The 20,000-nt window shown below is 46.6% G+C and overlaps 1 protein-coding gene across 1 annotated transcript in view; it reads left to right on the top strand.

Annotated features, from left to right (window-relative positions):
• Positions 1–20,000, top strand: part of LOC310794077 (echinoderm microtubule-associated protein-like 6) — a gene marked incomplete at its 5' end in the record, with an annotated part of 68,792 nt that overhangs the window by 21,228 nt on the left and 27,564 nt on the right. The window contains 12 exons of the mRNA XM_083655957.1: positions 81–181; positions 1,645–1,831; positions 2,236–2,341; positions 3,114–3,207; positions 4,525–4,625; positions 6,334–6,536; positions 8,589–8,700; positions 9,492–9,619; positions 10,566–10,707; positions 12,868–13,020; positions 15,950–16,081; positions 19,618–19,706. Coding sequence (XP_083512083.1) covers positions 81–181; positions 1,645–1,831; positions 2,236–2,341; positions 3,114–3,207; positions 4,525–4,625; positions 6,334–6,536; positions 8,589–8,700; positions 9,492–9,619; positions 10,566–10,707; positions 12,868–13,020; positions 15,950–16,081; positions 19,618–19,706 — 1,548 coding nt within the window. The remainder of the gene's footprint in view (positions 1–80; positions 182–1,644; positions 1,832–2,235; positions 2,342–3,113; positions 3,208–4,524; positions 4,626–6,333; positions 6,537–8,588; positions 8,701–9,491; positions 9,620–10,565; positions 10,708–12,867; positions 13,021–15,949; positions 16,082–19,617; positions 19,707–20,000) is intronic.

Here is a 20,000-nt window from a genome sequence, read left to right as displayed (position 1 = left end):
ATCTATCTATCTATCTATCTATCTATCTATCTATCTATCTATCTATCTATCTATCTATCTATCTATCTATCTATATGCAGGTGTACAAGGAGGATCTTCCTCAGCTGAGGAAGAAGTTGATTGGTTCACTGAAGCGTCAGAAAGCTCCAGAGGAGGGGCTTCGCCTGCAGTTTGTCCACGGGTAATGCCTCTGCAAAATATACAACAACAATATATTAACAACTAGTAATGCCTCTCCAAAATATACAGCAAAACTATCCTCTCTGCTCCTTCCTACGGCTGTCCAACAGTCTCTGACACAGGGGCCGACTGTTGCTTAGAGACTCATTCTGAAGGAATGGAAGTCCCCCTCTCCTTCTTTTTAGCTGTGGTAAACGGACATGGTCTCAGTTATACGGATGGAGAGACTCAGGTTCCTGACGACCAATTCACTTAAAAGATTCTCAAATATCTGTGACCCGTTTCTTGCCTATTTTGACAAGGTTAGAAGCGACAAGTGATTCGCCCAGCTGGTTTCTCATGGACCCCTTGCGTGGCATCCCATGCACAACATCTCTTACAAGCACATAAGCACCTTACGCGGCTGGTAGCACCACGTTTGAATGTTGATAATAATAATTGAGCGTATATTCGGCCGGGAGAAAAATCGATGGGCGTCCGAGCGACAGAGACAGAACGATAGGGAGAAAATTCGCTCATCGCCCGAGATGAAATATCTCAACTCGAGCGAAATTACGCTGGCATCAGTCGCTCGCTGTTCAACGCTGATTGGCTGCCGTGTGAGAGTGAGTCAAGGATCACACTGGCTTGGACAAACCGCTGGTTTATTGTGTGGCAACAAACCGCATTGACAGCTGATTGACAGGCTGACATGAAGGGAAGTCTGTACTACCGGTATAGATCTCGCATTAGGAGCACGCTGATAGGCTTAGCTTGTAAACAACTACGCTGGCTCGTAGTGGACAAATATCATGACATTGCGTAACGTTATAGCCCCCAGATGTCCGTCAATTATTGTGCCCGTTGAGCCATTTAAACAGAGCGACAGAGCGATTCCAAAGGGTTCAATCGAGCGACAGAGAGAAAAATAAATATCTCGGTGTGAACACAGCTTTACACACACAAATGCTGCATCAGGTATCCTGGTATTCCAAGTGCCGCGCTCCAAACGATCATGTTAGTGAAGGTGCGTACGTGCGGTGCTGGTTTTCGGAGCACCGGAAGGCAATATTTCACTCAGCAGCTTGGGCATGGCACCTCATTTTGGCAGCTAAATCTGCATTGCATTTCAGTATCGGTAGTATCGGTTGTAAAGGTACCGGTTGTAAAGGTACCGGTATAGTGGTACCGTGTTGTGGTACCTGTGACTGAAGGGCTCATGGTTATGGCAAAGAACTTTCATTGCTAAGAACTGACAGTCAATATGTTGTTCCATTGCAACATCAGCGCACAGCAAAATCCACCATTTTTGAGAGACTAGGCTACCACTGATTGGCTGTCATGGTTCTAATGAATGTTCTGCTGTCCTATTGGCTTAAGGAGGTGTTTTTCAGGCCAAAATGGCAGCAGCGCTGTTTAAAAAAAAAGCATTGGAATGTCGACTCTTGGTTTCTATACTCTTTGGTTCTGGTGTTTCCTCCTCAGGTACCGCGGCTGTGACTGCCGTAACAACCTGTTCTACAGCCAGCAGGGGGAGGTGGTGTACCATGTGGCAGCCGTGGGCGTGGTCTACAACCGCACGCAGCACAGCCAGCGCTTCTACCTGGGTCACGACGATGACATCATTAGCCTCACTGTGCACCCAATCAAGGACTATGTCGCCTCCGGACAGGTAGGCTAAGCCAATCAGGACGCCCCAGGCCAACTGCAGCTTCCTGCCTCTTACAGACCTTGTTCAGAATGGCAGGCCAAATCCGACTGACCTCCCCTTTGTGTGTGTGTGTGTGTGTGTGTGTGTGTGTGTGTGTGTGTCTGTGTGTCTGTGTGTCTGTGTATCTGTGCGTGTGCGTGCGTGTGTGTGCGTGCTTGCGTGTGTGTCTGTGTGTGTGTGTGTCTGTGTGTCTGTGTGTCTGTGTGTGTGCATGCGTGTGCGTGTGTGCGTGTGTGTGCGTGCGTGTGTGTGCGTGCGCGTGCGTGCGTGTGTGTGTGTGTGTCTGTGTGTCTGTGTGTGTGCATGCGTGCGCGTGCGTGCGTGTGTGCGTGTGTGCGTGTGTGTGTGTGTGTGTGTGTGTGCAGGTTGGGAGGGACCCAGCCATCCATGTGTGGGACATCCAGGCTCTCAAGTGTCTGTCGGTGCTGAGGGGTGTTCACAGCAGAGGAGTGTGTGCCTTAGAGTTCACAGGTACTTTAATGCCACCTCGTCAGAAAGTTCTCCAAATCAGCCAGTAAAGGGTTAACTCATGTCAGCCAGTAAAGGGTTAACTCATGTCAGCCAGTAAAGGGTTAACTCATGTAGACGGGACCAATCTGGGGATATGTGAATTAGAGTAGCGCAGGGATGAGGTATTTTTGTCGGCTTAACCAGAAACCATGTTGGTTCTTAGGGCTTTTAGAATGTGGACTTCCCTATGCATGAAATAAGGTATCTGGTTAACAAAAGTTGATGGGAGTGGTCATTTGTGTTCGGCAGGATAATCTTCACAAACGACGACCACTTTTATGACTTAGTACAACTTGTTTGTTTATTAGTTCTCTGTCATTTGGATTATTGCTCTGTGGCATGGTCATCTGCTTCTAAAGGTCTACTCGGGAAGTTGCAGGTTGCAATCTCAATTTATTTATTTTATTTACGGTAGTTATTTACATTGTTTGTGAGGTCTGTGAAGAGATGAGTGACCTCTGTCTGCCTGTCTGTCTGTCTGTCTGACTGTCTCTCTATCTGTCTGTCTGACTGACTGTCTCTCTGTCTCTCTGTCTGCCTGCCTGCCTGTCTGTCTGCCTGCCTGTCTGTCTGTCTGTCTGTCTCTCTGACTGTCTCTCTGTCTATCTGCCTGCCTGCCTGCCTGCCTGCCTGTCTGTCTGCCTGCCTGTCTGCCTGCCTGTCTGCCTGCCTGCGTGCCTGTCTCTCTGCCTGTCTGTCTGTCTGTGTGTCTGTCTGTCTGTCTGTGGTCCAGTGGACGGGAAGAGCCTGGTCTCGGTGGGCCTCGATGATTCTCACTCCATCGTCATCTGGGACTGGAAGAAAGGAGAGAGGCTCGCTAAAGCAAGGTACCGACCTGAGTCTGTTTACTTCACAAAGCTGATCAGTCCATCAATCTCAGTCTACTAACCCACCTAACCCTAACCCTAACACAGTGAGACAGACAATGGTACAAACATAACATAAGCTTTATCTTCCGTCTTCTGTTTTTCTTTTTATTAAACAATTAATTTAACTGATGAGCAACTAAGATCCAGATGGAAGGAAGGACTCTAATGGAATAAGACTCATTTAAGCTCGAGACATTTGAAATGAAAACACCGTTACAAAATCAATGGAAGCAATTTAATTGTAATGAGACTTAAGAAAATGTTCCAGGTCAGCTCTGGGTTTGGATGCAATAAAGCAGGTTCCCAACTCTTTTTCTTTTTAGTTTAAAAACACATGAAGTAAAAACGACATGCATCTCAGGGAAAAACATCAAGGATAGTCACAATAAAGAAGTCTAAAGTCTAAAGGGGACGTTCACACCAAAAGTGTTTTTTTTTTCAGTCAGAACGCTATGAAAATCATGTCGAGAGCGCTTCCATTGTGCACAAAACACAGCGCACGGAGCGGTTTCTTTGCGCTCCGTTTGTGTTCCCCTGTAGTCGCGTGCAGTACAGATCAGAACACAACGACCACACGGACGGTAGCCAGCTGGTTTTGTCTGTTTGATGTTGTTCACTGTCAACATGAAAGCCAGATTATTGCCAATTCTGGCAGCAGCGAGGTTGAAAATCCCTCGGGAGGAGAAAAGGTAGGAGGAGTGAAAAAGACGAGCAGCGCGCTTTTCCTCTAATGTTCAACTTTTTTCAGCTTAAAAACGCCCACAGCGCTCCTCCAAAAACAACAGACGCCACCAGCGTTTAAACGCCAGGTGCGTTCATTAAAAGAGGAGCACGTCTAGCCCGTCCTTACATAGAGAATGAATTGCAGAAAGACGCTGGCAGCTCCAAAAACGCTTTTGGGTTGAATGTCCCCTAAGGGTGTCTCGTTTGGAGCAGTTGTTCTGAGACAGAGAGCGTTTTCCCCCTTGGGGCGGTTCGTTTTGGGGGTATGAACAGTAGAGTTGTCAGTTGTCAACAGTAGAGAAATCGACTATGCAACACAATCTATGACAGCTAGAGCTGTTTGAAGGAATAGAGTAGCACTTGTAGAAAGTAGTTTGAAAAGGAATGTGTGACATTAGTTGTATTTTTTCTTTGAGAAGAGAGATAAAGATGTTAGTTCAAGAAGGGCCCAGATGGAGTCTGAAAAGGTGTGTTTTTAGTCTTTGCCGAAAGATGGGCAGTTCCACCATTGATGATAACGATGTGTTTGACTGAGGCCTTCTCTGTCTGCAGGGGTCATAAAGACAAGATCTTTGTGGTGAAGAGCAACCCGTTCAGGATGGACAAGCTGGTCTCTGTGGGTATCAAGCACATCAAGTTCTGGCAACACTCAGGTAAAACAAACACCACCGTCGTCCACCACCATGCTCTCCACCCTCTCCACCATCCAGCACCATCTCTGCATGCAGTAGAAATTAGAGAAGCGACCCTCCTGCTAGTTGGCTTAGCATAGTGACTGGTATTTTGCGGTACACTACGGGCTAGCCTTAGCCTTAGCCTTAGCCTTAGCCTTAGCCTTAGCCTTAGCCTTAGGTCACCGAATACACATTCCAACACGCCAAAATGGTCCTATGTACATGTGACTCTTTTAACACATTGGGTGCCAGCCATGTTTTCATTCCTGTAGGTAAGTTGTGCCAGGGGTGTTTTTGACGATTCTGGCTCATTTTAGAACAGCCGAGGATTCTTTTCTGTTAAGAATTCATGAACAGCAATCATCTAAAAATAACTAATAGAATGTGTGCTTTCTCTGTCTAAAAGAGTTAGTTTGCAGAGTTAGTAGTTATGTAGATATTAGCCGTTGAGTACAGCATGGTTTCAGCGTCTGGAAATTTATTCAGAGATAAATGGCTTTTTGTGAAACAGTCACTTTAACCATTCATTTTTGGCATCAGTAAGACCGTCAGACATTCTAAACAATAGTTTTGAACAGTAATTTCCTCCATAACAACAGGAAACACCCCTCTCATTCAAACTCCTCCCTCCGTGTGTCTTCTCCTCCTTCCTCCTGGCTTCAGCGGGCGTGTCAGAAGCGTGTTGTGCTGCCTGCCTGTCTGTCTGCGTGCCTGCCTGCCTGCTTGCCTGAAATGGATTGGATTACTGTAAAATCGCCAAGCTTGCTCCCGCGGTGTGTGTGTGTGTGTGTGTGTGTGTGTGTGTGTGTGTGTGTGTGTGTGTGTGTGTGTGTGTGTGTGTGTGTGTGTGTGTGTTCGCGCGTTGATCCGCGGCTCTGGGGGGAAGGGATCTCTGTCCGTTCTGTGTGTGTGTCTCGGGCTTCTGACTGTAAAATCCAAGCCATTTCCGCGGAGGCGGCTGCTTTTGGGTCCCGTGGCTGTGACTTCTCTCGGTCTCTGTCGCCACTTAGTGGTCGGTAAAATAGATTACACACATGCTCTTGCTCCTATAATTATCTCGAAGATGTAAAAGGGGTTGATTGATGTACCACCGTCAAAAAAAAAAAATCTTTATGTAAGACGAGTTAGTCCGTCCTTGGCACTCAAGCGCTGGATTATGTAAGACGAATTAGTCCGTCTCTGGCACTTAATGTGTTAAAATAATAAAATAATTTGACTTTTATTAGCTAACGCTACACAGCAACAGACACCTCTGTCATTGTTTTAGCCAGGCAGCTGCTGGGCGCGTGCGAGTAGGATCAAGGGTGCACGCGTGCCTGCTAGACCACATGCTGCCACTGGTGTCAGTAAGAAGTAGAAGTTACGGAATGGACCTTTAAAATGTGAAGATAGCCTACACAGCACACAGCCTGCATGAGTTATTTAAGATATAGATTGTGTATCTTATTTTTCTTTTACCATGCAACAACCTTTTTTCATTACTTGGGTTAAAGTCAACGTTTTCTTTTTCTTTTTTACTAATTAACTGATAGTATTCGTATTCGATAGTAGTCGGTTACGGTTGAAACAGTTGGTTATCGGTTAAACGGTTATCGGGTGACATCCCTAACTGGCAAAGATGATGGCAAATAGGAGAATATCCCAAAATGTTGGCGTGCTTCTTTAAGGAAGGTGTTTCCTCCCCCAGGAGGTGGGCTGACGTTCAGGAGGGGGGTCTTTGGGACCCTGGGGCGACAGGAGACCATGATGTCAGCGTGCTACGGCCGCTCTGAGGAGCTGCTGTTCTCTGGAGGCACTAACGGAGACGTGTTTATCTGGAGAGACATCTCACTCCTCAAGACCATCAAGGCACACGATGGGCCCGTGTTCGCCATGTGCTCCCTGGACAAGGTGCTGCTGGGGAGGGGAGGGGGCGGGAGGGGCGGGGCTACTACATAATGCTGGTGATGATGTCACAATGGCCTAAAATGGCCTGTGAAGGCCTAAAAACATAAAATACCACTGTAGTGCCCCCATGGCAATTTTTTTCTGTTTTTTCTGTGTGTGTTTGCTTTGTTTTTTGCACGCAGACTGGCTTACGGGGAGGGCTATGTGTGTGCCAACTTTTTTTTTTTTGCAAAAAATTTGCAAACTTTTCACCAATCGGACACTAGACTAGACTAGACACGCTAAAGCCATTTACAATCAGCGTATAATAGTCCCCCTCTAGTCCCATGTCACCCTCTAGTCCCATGTTACCCTCTAGTCCCATGTCCCCCTCTAGTCCCATGTCACCCTCTAGTCCCATGTCACCCTGTAGTCCCATGTCACCCTCTAGTCCCATGTCACCCTCTAGTCCCATGTCACCCTCTAGTCCCATGTCACCCTGTAGTCCCATGTCACCCTCTAGTCCCATGTCACCCTCTAGTCCCATGTCACCCTCTAGTCCCGTGTCACCCTGTAGTCCCGTGTCACCCTCTAGTCCCGTGTCACCCTCTAGTCCCATGTCACCCTCTAGTCCCATGTCCCCCTCTAGTCCCATGTCCCCCTCTAGTCCCATGTCACCCTCTAGTCCCATGTCACCCTCTAGTCCCGTAAACGGCTTGTCGAAAGCCTTTTCCTGTCTCAGCTCGATTACTGCGACTGTGTTTATAGATTTGCTTGTCCTTCAGCTTTGGCAAAACTTGACCCGCTTTATCATGCTGCATTGCGATATATTACCAACTCAGCCTTCAGGACCCACCATTGCATTCTGTACACTTTAGTTGGTTGGTCCTCACTCACTACGCGTAGGCTACATCACTGGTTGGTCCTCACTCACTACGCGTAGGCTACATCACTGGTACGTCCTGATTTACAAGGCGTTGCTTGGTAAGCTGCCCTGCTACATCCGCTCCAAGCTAAACCTGATTGAAAACAACCTCAATCTGAGATCCAACACCTGGTTGCGTCTGGAAGTAACCCCAGTGTGAACTGAATCTGGTCAAAGAAACTTCTCTTATTTTGGCCCCTGGTCCTGGAATGACCGTCCAGCCTTAAATTGGCTTCTCTGGTTCCTTTATCAGTTTTCAAACAAAACCTTTCTGAATCCCTAGCCTCTACTTGCTCCTGTTTTGCTGCATAATTGTTTTTGTACTTTTATCTGTAATTGATCATTGGTTTTATTTCTTTTAAGTGTGCTGCTGTGTTTTATACTCGCCTACGGTGAATTATTGGTAGTCTGTGTCTTTGTTGATTCTCTTTGTTGATTCTGTACTTTTTATTTACATGCACTCGTGTATTTCTGACGTGTAAATTTTCCGCCTTCTTGGCCAGTTCTCTCTTGTAAAAGAGGCCTATAAAGGTTAAATAAAATAGTCAGGACCCATGGCGTCACTTCAAACACACGGGGTACGCTGTTCCTCAGCAGGCAGCAGGCAGGGTAGAGTCCCATAGACCCGGGGTTCTCAACCTTTTCTAACTTAAGGCCCACTCCTGATTGTTACATTCTCTACTCTATTTGTGTTATGCCACTGTTAGCTCCACCGCACGGCGGTTCTATTCAAATTCATTCAGTCATTGGAATTTTGCATTTTAATTTCACATTTTTCATTTATTTATGTTTAGGTACCACAGTGTGCAGGAATAGCGAAATAAACAAATTGTGAATTCACAATTCAGTAATGTCATCGGTGATAATGTCATCAGTTGTAATCAATGTAGGACGTATGACATCATCAATGGCATCAGACATCACTGCCGTGGTGCCGTAACCAGTGGCATCGAAAAGTGACAACGCCTCCGGGTGTGTTAAGAAGTGACATCAAGGGGTCGTGACCGAGCGGCGTGCAGGGCTTTGTGACATCACCAGGGCTTTGTGACATCATCAGGGATTTGTGACATCATCATGTTATGCCGGGCTTTGTGACATCATCAGGGCTTTGTGACATCATCAGGGCTTTGTGACATCATCATGTTATGCAGGGCTTTGTGACAGGGGGGAAGGACGGTGTGGTGGAGCTGTGGGACGACATGTTTGAACGCTGTCTGAAGAGCTACGCCATCAAGAGAGCTGCGCTCACGCCAAACTCCAAGGGTACGCCCACTTCTTCTGCAGCTCACAATCGCATCACGATGACATCATACGCTGTCATCTCTGTGACACATCTTTCATCAATCACATCCACATCTTTCATCAATCACATCATACGCTGTCATCTCTGTGACATCATACGCTGTCATCTCTGTGACATCATATGCTGTCATCTCTGTGACACATCTTTCATCAATCACATCATACGCTGTCATCTCTGTGACAGATCTGCCATCTCTGTGACACATCTTTTTGCTCTGACAAGATTCACATATTTTTACTGTAAGAATTTAGGTTCACACTTTCTTTTGTACTAATTTTGTACAAATTTCCTAGAAAGGAAGTGTTCAGAAGTATGCAACCTAGCAGTCATATCAATATTCAGAGATCAAAGGAAATGGGAAAATATCTAAAAGGCAAAATCACAACATTGCAAGTGCAGTCCAATAAATACAATATATACAATACAATATATACACGAGTAGGAGTGTTAAAAGAGAATTCTGTTTTTCTCTGGGGGTTTTTACAACCTGGACCTTATTTTATCCTACTCACCTAGAACATAAGTTTCTGAAAACTACTGTATAAAGATATAACGCGCGGTGAAACAGCCTGGAACAGAGGCCATAATGGCTGCAAAGCCTGTATTTACTCTCAATAGCTTATTTTCTGCCATGCAGTTTTCAGCGTCTCGTGAGCTCAAAAAGGAAACTCGTAGTTTGTGTGACCTGTGCTCTGTGTCTCTGTGACCTTTGACCCGTGCAGCACTGGGTGTCTCTGTGACCTTTGCTCAGGTCTGCTGCTGGAGGAGAACCCGTCCGTCCGGGCCGTCTCTCTGGGACACGGACACATCCTGGTTGGCACCAAGAACGGAGAGATACTGGAGATCGATAAGAGCGGACCCATGACACTGTTGGTTCAGGTGAGACACGTTAAGACAGTCTGACTCAACTGATACTTGTTTGACCTTTTTAACGGACTTCATTCAAAAGCAACTTGACAGTGGCAACTTAAGTACTGTGGAAGGGTAATAATGCAACTTAAGTACTGTGGAAGGGTATATATATAATAATATATATATTATATAATATAATATAATGCTTGACCTACAAAAAGCTTTTGACACGGCCAACCAGCAAATCTGACTGTGTCAATTGAAGGCAAAATGGGTTTTAAGGGGTAGAGTCAAACCTCTCCGACAGAGTCCAAAGGGTAGAAGTAGGAGGTGTACTCTCTGAGCCCAAAACCATTAACTGTGGTGTCCCTCAAGGAAGCATTATTGGTCCTTTATTATTTTCGCTGTACATTAATGACATGGACTCAGCCTGCTCAGGTCCTTTACTTCTGTATGCAGATGACTCTGCCTTGTTGGTAACCAGAGAGCTTAGAAACAGTTAGAACATCACTTAGTGAAGAGCTTCAACATGTAAACACATGGTTATGCAAGTTATCCCTGCACTTAGGAAAATCTGAATGTATTGTTTTTGCAACAACGCATCAGTTAAGGCAGGGTTCGAGTTACTACCTGAGAGCTATGGGGTCCCCCACAAAATTTTTGCTCAAATTGTGGCCGTTTGAAGCCAGATTGAGAGGAATATCTCATTTTAAATTAACGTTAGGATTAGACTGTTGTGTGATGTCATGCAGTCTTACCGCTTTTTTAATTGTGTGTGTGTGTGTGTGTGTGTGTGTGTGTGTGTGTGTGTGTGCGCGCGTGTGTGCGTGCGGGCGTGTTTGTGTGTGTGTGTGTGTGTGAGTGTGTGTGTGTGTGTGTGTGTGTGTGTGAGTGTGTGTGTGTGCGTGCGTGCGTGCGTGCATGCGTGTGTGTGTGTACGTGCGTGTGTGTGTGCGTGCATGTGTGTGTGCAGGGTCACATGGAGGGGGAGGTGTGGGGTCTGGCAGCTCACCCTCTCCTCCCGGTCTGTGCCACCGTGAGTGACGACAAAACTCTGAGGATATGGGAGCTGTCAGCCAATCACCGCATGGTGGCTGTCCGCAAGCTGAAGAGAGGTGAGTGACATCACAGTGACATCACCGCATGGTGGCTGTCTGCAAGCTGAAGAGAGGTGAGTGACATCACAGTGACATCACCGCATGGTGGCTGTCTGCAAGCTGAAGAGAGGTGAGTGACATCACAGTGACATCACCGCATGGTGGCTGTCCGCAAGCTGAAGCGAGGTGAGTGACATCAGAGTGACATCACCGCATGGTGGTTGTCCGCAAGCTGAAGAGAGGTGAGTGACATCACAGTGACATCACCGCATGGTGGCTGTCCGCAAGCTGAAGAGAGGTGAGTGACATCAGAGTGACATCACCGCATGGTGGTTGTCCGCAAGCTGAAGAGAGGTGAGTGAGGGGGCGGCTTTAGCTCAGGAGGTAGAGCGGGTCGGCCAATGACGCAAGGGTTGGCGGTTCGATCCCCGCTCCCTCCCAGCTGCTGTCGTTGTGTCCTTGGGCAAGACACTTAACCCTCCTTGCTCCCAATGGTGTGTAGGCACCCTGCGTGGCAGCCTGCTGCCATCGGTGTATGAATGGGTGAATGTAGACTATCTACTCATTGTAAAGCGCTTTGGATAAAAGCGCTATATAAATGCAGACCATTTACCATTTACCAGTGACATCACAGTGACATCACCGCATGGTGGCTGACGCAAGCTGAAGAGAGGTGAGTGACATCAGAGTGACATCACCGCATGGTGGTTGAATTGAATTGAATTGAATTGAATTGAATTGAATTAGCCTTTATTGTCTCCCTTGGGAGAAATTCTTTTTGGGCATCAAGAGACACAGCGTTAGACATATACATATTGACATATAGACAGTGCAATCAGACGACAATTAACATTAAATTCCTACAGTGTACATATACATCAAGCGTACCCAGTGGTAAAGTATTGCACCAGCCCTCCACAAAAAAAGAGAAAAATGTTGAAATGAAAATTTATTAAATATTGCACCGCTTCCCTAAGAATAGAACATGATGAGCTGTACTAAGTTGGTCTGCGTTATCTCTTACTATTGAGTGCTTTAATGGACAGTGGGACAAAGGAAAATTTATACCTGTTCAATTTACAGTTTGGTAACCTGTACCTTCTGCCTGACGGCAGCATCTCATACTCTTTATGGAGGATGTGATTGGGGTCGCAGGTAATTTTGAGGCCCTGCTTCCTCGCCGTCTCCTCAAAGATCTCTTGGAGAGGAGATGGGGGCTGCATACCGATAATTTTACCAGCCCTCTTAATTAGGTTTTGGAGTTGTGATTTAAGTTTAACGGACAGGTTACCAAACCATGTAGTGATGCCATAGCGGATGATGGATTCAATGGCTGCCCTGTAGAACAGCAGCATGATGTTTTTTTCCACTCCATGGACCCTGAGCCTTCTCAGAAAGTGCAAGCGCTGGTTAATACGAGAACATACAAAATCAACTTGGTTGGCCCAGTTTAACTTGTCCGCAAGCTGAAGAGAGATGAGTGACATCACAGTGACATCACCGCATGGTGTCTGTCCGCAAGCTGAAGAGAGAGGTGAGTGACATCACAGTGACATCACCGCATGGTGGCTGTCTGCAAGCTGAAGAGAGGTGAGTGACATCAGAGTGGCATCACAGTGACATCACCGCATGGTGGTTGTCCGCAAGCTGAAGAGAGAGGTGAGTGACATCACAGTGACATCACCGCATGGTGGCTGTCTGCAAGCTGAAGAGAGGTGAGTGACATCAGAGTGGCATCACAGTGACATCACCGCATGGTGGCATATCATAGAAGAGTTGCAACATCTCCATTCACTCCAATGGACGCATTTTTGAGGGAGGATGAAGCAGGGCTGTCCGTTTGTGATGTACTTTTGAAAGGGTCAGACGTTTAATATTATCATCATTATATTATGCATTTAAAATGTAGCTGGAGCCCCTTTCTGGCTAACGGAGCTTGGGCAATGCAAGGCATTGTGGGTAATCATGATCCGCTCTGGTACTGTATCTGATGCTAGCTGTTAGCTGTGGGCTAACATAGTACCACTGAATGACCAGATTGATATACATTTCAACCATTTCGGGTCATGCTGTTTCCATACAGGCCACCAGCGTTGGCTAGTTGTTGATACAGTTGTTGATATTGATGTGTGTGTGTGTGTGTGTGTGTCTGTGTGCGCGCCTCTGTGTGTGTGTTAGGTGGTCGCTGCTGTGCGTTCTCTCCTGATGGTAAAGCTCTTGCTGTGGGTCTGAACGATGGCAGCTTCCTGGTTGTGAACGCTGACACGCTGGAGGACATGGTGACCTTCCAACACCGCAGAGAGCTCATCTCAGACATCCGCTTCTCTCAAGGTACCAGGCAGGATGACAGTACGACACGATAGTTCAATCAGGATAGACAAGGTACCAGGCAGTATGACAGTACGACACTATAGTTCAATCAGGAGAGACAAGGTACCAGGCAGTATGACAGTACGACACTATAGTTCAATCAGGAGAGACAAGGTACCAGGCAGTATGACAGTACGACACTATAGTTCAATCAGGAGAGACAAGGTACCAGGCAGTATGACAGTACGACACGATAGTTCAATCAGGATAGACAAGGTACCAGGCAGTATGACAGTACGACACGATAGTTCAATCAGGAGAGACAAGGTACCAGGCAGTATGACAGTACGACACGATAGTTCAATCAGGAGAGACAAGGTACCAGGCAGTATGACAGTACGACACGATAGTTCAATTAGGAGAGACAAGGTACCAGGCAGGATGACAGTATGACACGATAGTTCAATCAGGAGAGACAAGGTACCAGGCAGTATGACAGTACGACACTATAGTTCAATCAGGAGAGACAAGGTACCAGGCAGTATGACAGTACGACACTATAGTTCAATCAGGAGAGACAAGGTACCAGGCAGTATGACAGTACGACACGATAGTTCAATCAGGATAGACAAGGTACCAGGCAGTATGACAGTACGACACGATAGTTCAATCAGGAGAGACAAGGTACCAGGCAGTATGACAGTACGACACGATAGTTCAATCAGGAGAGACAAGGTACCAGGCAGTATGACAGTACGACACGATAGTTCAATCAGGAGAGACAAGGTACCAGGCAGGATGACAGTACGACACGATAGTTCAATTAGGAGAGACAAGGTACCAGGCAGGATGACAGTATGACACGATAGTTCAATCAGGAGAGACAAGGTACCAGGCAGTATGACAGTATGACACTAGAGTTCAATCAGGAGAGACAAGGTACCAGGCAGGATGACAGTACAACACGATAGTTCAATCAGGAGAGACAAGGTACCAGGCAGTATGACAGTATGACACGATAGTTCAATCAGGAGAGACAAGGTACCAGGCAGTATGACAGTACGACACGATAGTTCAATCAGGAGAGACAAGGTACCAGGCAGGATGACAGTACGACACGATAGTTCAATTAGGAGAGACAAGGTACCAGGCAGTATGACAGTACGACATGATAGTTCAATCAGGAGAGACAAGGTACCAGGCAGTATGACAGTACGACATGATAGTTCAATCAGGAGAGACAAGGTACCAGGCAGTATGACAGTACGACATGATAGTTCAATCAGGAGAGACAAGGTACCAGGCAGGATGACAGTACGACACGATAGTTCAATCAGGATAGACAAGGTACCAGGCAGTATGACAGTACGACATGATAGTTCAATCAGGAGAGACAAGGTACCAGGCAGGATGACAGTATGACACGATAGTTCAATCAGGAGAGACAAGGTACCAGGCAGTATGACAGTACGACACGATAGTTCAATTAGGAGAGACAAGGTACCAGGCAGTATGACAGTACGACATGATAGTTCAATCAGGAGAGACAAGGTACCAGGCAGGATGACAGTACAACACTAGAGTTCAATTAGGAGAGACAAGGTACCAGGCAGTATGACAGTACGACATGATAGTTCAATTAGGAGAGACAAGGTACCAGGCAGTATGACAGTACGACACGATAGTTCAATCAGTATGACAGTATGACTATTTAGTTCATGATTTATGAACAATATCTTAACACGTTCACTGCCGTGGACGAGTTAACTCGTCAAAAGAAATCCAACGGTTGACTGCCGTGGACGAGTTAACTCGTCAAAATTTTTTTTTTTTTTTTTGACGGTGGGACGTGGATCAAACCCTTTTACATCTCCTATAAAAATATGGGAGCCACCGAACGTGTACAACCCATTCCACCGACCCACTAAGTGGCGACAGTGCTCTCCAGACTAGAGGAAGCCGAGCCAAAACGGCAGGGAAAAGCGTAAGGAAACCATTCTCATACTGTAGAATGGTTTGGCGAAAACGCTTTCGCGCTGGCGCACAACGGTGGCGCACAACGGTGGGGGGTTCCAAAAATAGACTGGGTGCAACACACTTTGAAACATGCAGCATAAAGGCCAGAATCGCATGCAGCTTCATCGCTGTTATGGAGGAAATTACTGTTCCCGATCCAGACTCGCCCGACGAGCAGCCGCCAGGCAGCAGACAGGCAGCAGAAACTCGCTTGTGACACACCTGCTGCAGAGCCACGGAGGGAGGAGGAGAACACCCACGGAGGGAGGAGTTTGAAGGAGAGGGGGGTGGGGGTGCTGTTATGGAGGAAATTACTGTTCAGAACTATTGTTTAGATGTCTGATGTCTTACTGATGCCAAAAATAAATGGTTAAAGTGACTGTTCTGCCTGTTCTATCGAATTTCACAAAAATGCAATTATCTCAGCTTTCATTCTCAGACGCTGAAACCATACTGTATTCAACTGCTAATGCCTACATAACTACTAACTCTACAAACTAACTCTTTTAGACAGAGAAAGCACACATTCTATTAGTTCTTTTGAGATATTTTGTGTTCACAAAGTCCTAGCAGAAAATAATCCTCGGCTCTTGAAAGATGAGCCAGAATCCTCAAAAAAAACCTTGGCAGAAGCTACCTACAGTAAAAAAAAAACTGTTGGCAGTGAATGTGTTAATATCCACCAGTAATAGTGTGTAGCTTTCTGCTTATTCTAACAGTCTGTCTGTCTGTCTGTCTGTCTGTCTGTCTGTCTGTCTGCCTGTCTGCCTGTCTGTCTGTCTGTCTGTCTCTCTGTCTGTCTGTCTGCCTGTCTGTCTGTCTGTCTGTCTGTCTGTCTGCCTGTCTGTCTGTCTGTCTGTCTGTCTGTCTGCCTGTCTGTCTGTCTGTCTGTCTGTCTGTCTGTCTGTCTCTGTCTGTCTGTCTGTCTGTCCAGATGCAGGGAAGTATCTGGCGGTGGCGTCTCATGACTCGTTTGTGGACATCTACAACGTCCTGACCAGCAAGAGAGTCGGCATCTGTAAAGCAGCTGGCAGCTTCATCACACATCTGGACTGGGACAGCAGGGGTGAGTGGACACACACACACACACACACACACACACACACACACACACACACACACGCACTTATTGTGTGCTTTAGTAGGGTTTGATTTAGTTTGGACTGAAACCTGCTCTTAACCTGCAAGTCTCTTACCCAGCTCAGAGTAAAACTGTACAATAATATAATGGATTGCCTACTTACTATATCATCATCGTCATCATCATCATCATCATCATCATCATCATCATCATCATCACATAATGAAATAATACAATGCTATAAAAATAATGACTAAAGGTGTTCAGCAGAACCTGCTCTGCGGTCCACCTGTGCTGGTTATCAGATATATTTTTAGATCTTTTAGATCTTATATTTATTTATTATATCTTGTATATTTCTTCTAACTTATCGTGTTCCGATGTATGTAACCTGTGCACCGACCACACCAAGTACATTTCCTTGTATGTGCAAGCATAATTTGGCCAAATAAATCATTCTATTCTATTCTATTAACCAATCACATCCTCATTCTATTAACCAATCACATCCTCAGAGCTGACTGCAGTGTCTGCGGAGGACTCAGAATTTCATTGTTTAAAGCCGGCTACAGATTTGAGCAATCTTAGAAGTTGATTGCAGGCCACACTTGTCACAGATCAGACCCGGCCTGGCACAAATCAGACCCGGGACAGAACAGAACCTCAGAACAGCAGACAGGAAACCAAAACAGCAGACAGGAAACCAAGACAATGATCTTTGTTTCGTGACAAGTTTCGTGCGTGGTGTGTTTGTGTTGTGTCTGACAGGGAAGCTGCTACAGGTGAACACCATGTGTGTGTTTGTGTTGTGTCTGACAGGGAAGCTGCTACAGGTGAACACCATGTGTGTGTTTGTGTTGTGTCTGACAGGGAAGCTGCTACAGGTGAACACCATGTGTGTGTTTGTGTTGTGTCTGACAGGGAAGCTGCTACAGGTGAACACCATGTGTGTGTTTGTGTTGTGTCTGACAGGGAAGCTGCTACAGGTGAACACCATGTGTGTGTTTGTGTTGTGTCTGACAGGGAAGCTGCTACAGGTGAACACCATGTGTGTGTTTGTGTTGTGTCTGACAGGGAAGCTGCTACAGGTGAACACCATGTGTGTGTTTGTGTTGTGTCTGACAGGGAAGCTGCTACAGGTGAACACCATGTGTGTGTTTGTGTTGTGTCTGACAGGGAAGCTGCTACAGGTGAACACCATGTGTGTGTTTGTGTTGTGTCTGACAGGGAAGCTGCTACAGGTGAACACCATGTGTGTGTTTGTGTTGTGTCTGACAGGGAAGCTGCTACAGGTGAACACCATGTGTGTGTTTGTGTTGTGTCTGACAGGGAAGCTGCTACAGGTGAACACCATGTGTGTGTTTGTGTTGTGTCTGACAGGGAAGCTGCTACAGGTGAACACCATGTGTGTGTTTGTGTTGTGTCTGACAGGGAAGCTGCTACAGGTGAACACCATGTGTGTGTTTGTGTTGTGTCTGACAGGGAAGCTGCTACAGGTGAACACCATGTGTGTGTTTGTGTTGTGTCTGACAGGGAAGCTGCTACAGGTGAACACCATGTGTGTGTTTGTGTTGTGTCTGACAGGGAAGCTGCTACAGGTGAACACCATGTGTGTGTTTGTGTTGTGTCTGACAGGGAAGCTGCTACAGGTGAACACCATGTGTGTGTTTGTGTTGTGTCTGACAGGGAAGCTGCTACAGGTGAACACCATGTGTGTGTTTGTGTTGTGTCTGACAGGGAAGCTGCTACAGGTGAACACCATGTGTGTGTTTGTGTTGTGTCTGACAGGGAAGCTGCTACAGGTGAACACCATGTGTGTGTTTGTGTTGTGTCTGACAGGGAAGCTGCTACAGGTGAACACCATGTGTGTGTTTGTGTTGTGTCTGACAGGGAAGCTGCTACAGGTGAACACCATGTGTGTGTTTGTGTTGTGTCTGACAGGGAAGCTGCTACAGTGAACACCATGTGTGTGTTTGTGTTGTGTCTGACAGGGAAGCTGCTACAGGTGAACACCATGTGTGTGTTTGTGTTGTGTCTGACAGGGAAGCTGCTACAGGTGAACACCATGTGTGTGTTTGTGTTGTGTCTGACAGGGAAGCTGCTACAGGTGAACACCATGTGTGTGTTTGTGTTGTGTCTGACAGGGAAGCTGCTACAGGTGAACACCATGTGTGTGTTTGTGTTGTGTCTGACAGGGAAGCTGCTACAGGTGAACACCATGTGTGTGTTTGTGTTGTGTCTGACAGGGAAGCTGCTACAGGTGAACACCATGTGTGTGTTTGTGTTGTGTCTGACAGGGAAGCTGCTACAGGTGAACACCATGTGTGTGTTTGTGTTGTGTCTGACAGGGAAGCTGCTACAGGTGAACACCATGTGTGTGTTTGTGTTGTGTCTGACAGGGAAGCTGCTACAGGTGAACACCATGTGTGTGTTTGTGTTGTGTCTGACAGGGAAGCTGCTACAGGTGAACACCATGTGTGTGTTTGTGTTGTGTCTGACAGGGAAGCTGCTACAGGTGAACACCATGTGTGTGTTTGTGTTGTGTCTGACAGGGAAGCTGCTACAGGTGAACACCATGTGTGTGTTTGTGTTGTGTCTGACAGGGAAGCTGCTACAGGTGAACACCATGTGTGTGTTTGTGTTGTGTCTGACAGGGAAGCTGCTACAGGTGAACACCATGTGTGTGTTTGTGTTGTGTCTGACAGGGAAGCTGCTACAGGTGAACACCATGTGTGTGTTTGTGTTGTGTCTGACAGGGAAGCTGCTACAGGTGAACACCATGTGTGTGTTTGTGTTGTGTCTGACAGGGAAGCTGCTACAGGTGAACACCATGTGTGTGTTTGTGTTGTGTCTGACAGGGAAGCTGCTACAGGTGAACACCATGTGTGTGTTTGTGTTGTGTCTGACAGGGAAGCTGCTACAGGTGAACACCATGTGTGTGTTTGTGTTGTGTCTGACAGGGAAGCTGCTACAGGTGAACACCATGTGTGTGTTTGTGTTGTGTCTGACAGGGAAGCTGCTACAGGTGAACACCATGTGTGTGTTTGTGTTGTGTCTGACAGGGAAGCTGCTACAGGTGAACACCATGTGTGTGTTTGTGTTGTGTCTGACAGGGAAGCTGCTACAGGTGAACACCATGTGTGTGTTTGTGTTGTATCTGACAGGGAAGCTGCTACAGGTGAACACCATGTGTGTGTTTGTGTTGTGTCTGACAGGGAAGCTGCTACAGGTGAACACCATGTGTGTGTTTGTGTTGTGTCTGACAGGGAAGCTGCTACAGGTGAACACCATGTGTGTGTTTGTGTTGTGTCTGACAGGGAAGCTGCTACAGGTGAACACCATGTGTGTGTTTGTGTTGTGTCTGACAGGGAAGCTGCTACAGGTGAACACCATGTGTGTGTTTGTGTTGTGTCTGACAGGGAAGCTGCTACAGGTGAACACCATGTGTGTGTTTGTGTTGTGTCTGACAGGGAAGCTGCTACAGGTGAACACCATGTGTGTGTTTGTGTTGTGTCTGACAGGGAAGCTGCTACAGGTGAACACCGGAGCCAAAGACCAGCTGTTCTTCGAAGCTCCAAGAGGACGGAAGCAGAACATCAACGTGTCTGAGGTCCCACACACACACACACACACACACACACACACACACACACACACACACACACACACACACGCCTGCTCACCAACGAATATCAATCAAAATTACTTCACATTCTCAACAGATCATATTCATCTTACCTTACTACTATAATTGGAGAGCTGTCTGTCTGTCCCTAGTTACAATGCGCCATTGCTCTGATCACCTCCAAAATTTGCCAAAACACTTTTCAGCGGTCTGGAATGAATCTGGTGCAAAATGAAACAAAAAAATAAATCTGGTGACATCACTCACTGATGACATCAC

The sequence above is a fragment of the Poromitra crassiceps genome (genome assembly GCF_964638095.1).
Source record: "Poromitra crassiceps genome assembly, chromosome: 19".
Lineage (NCBI taxonomy): Eukaryota > Metazoa > Chordata > Actinopteri > Beryciformes > Melamphaidae > Poromitra > Poromitra crassiceps.
The sequence above is the reverse complement of the archived record's forward strand: the minus strand, read 5'-3'. Positions and strand labels throughout refer to the sequence as shown.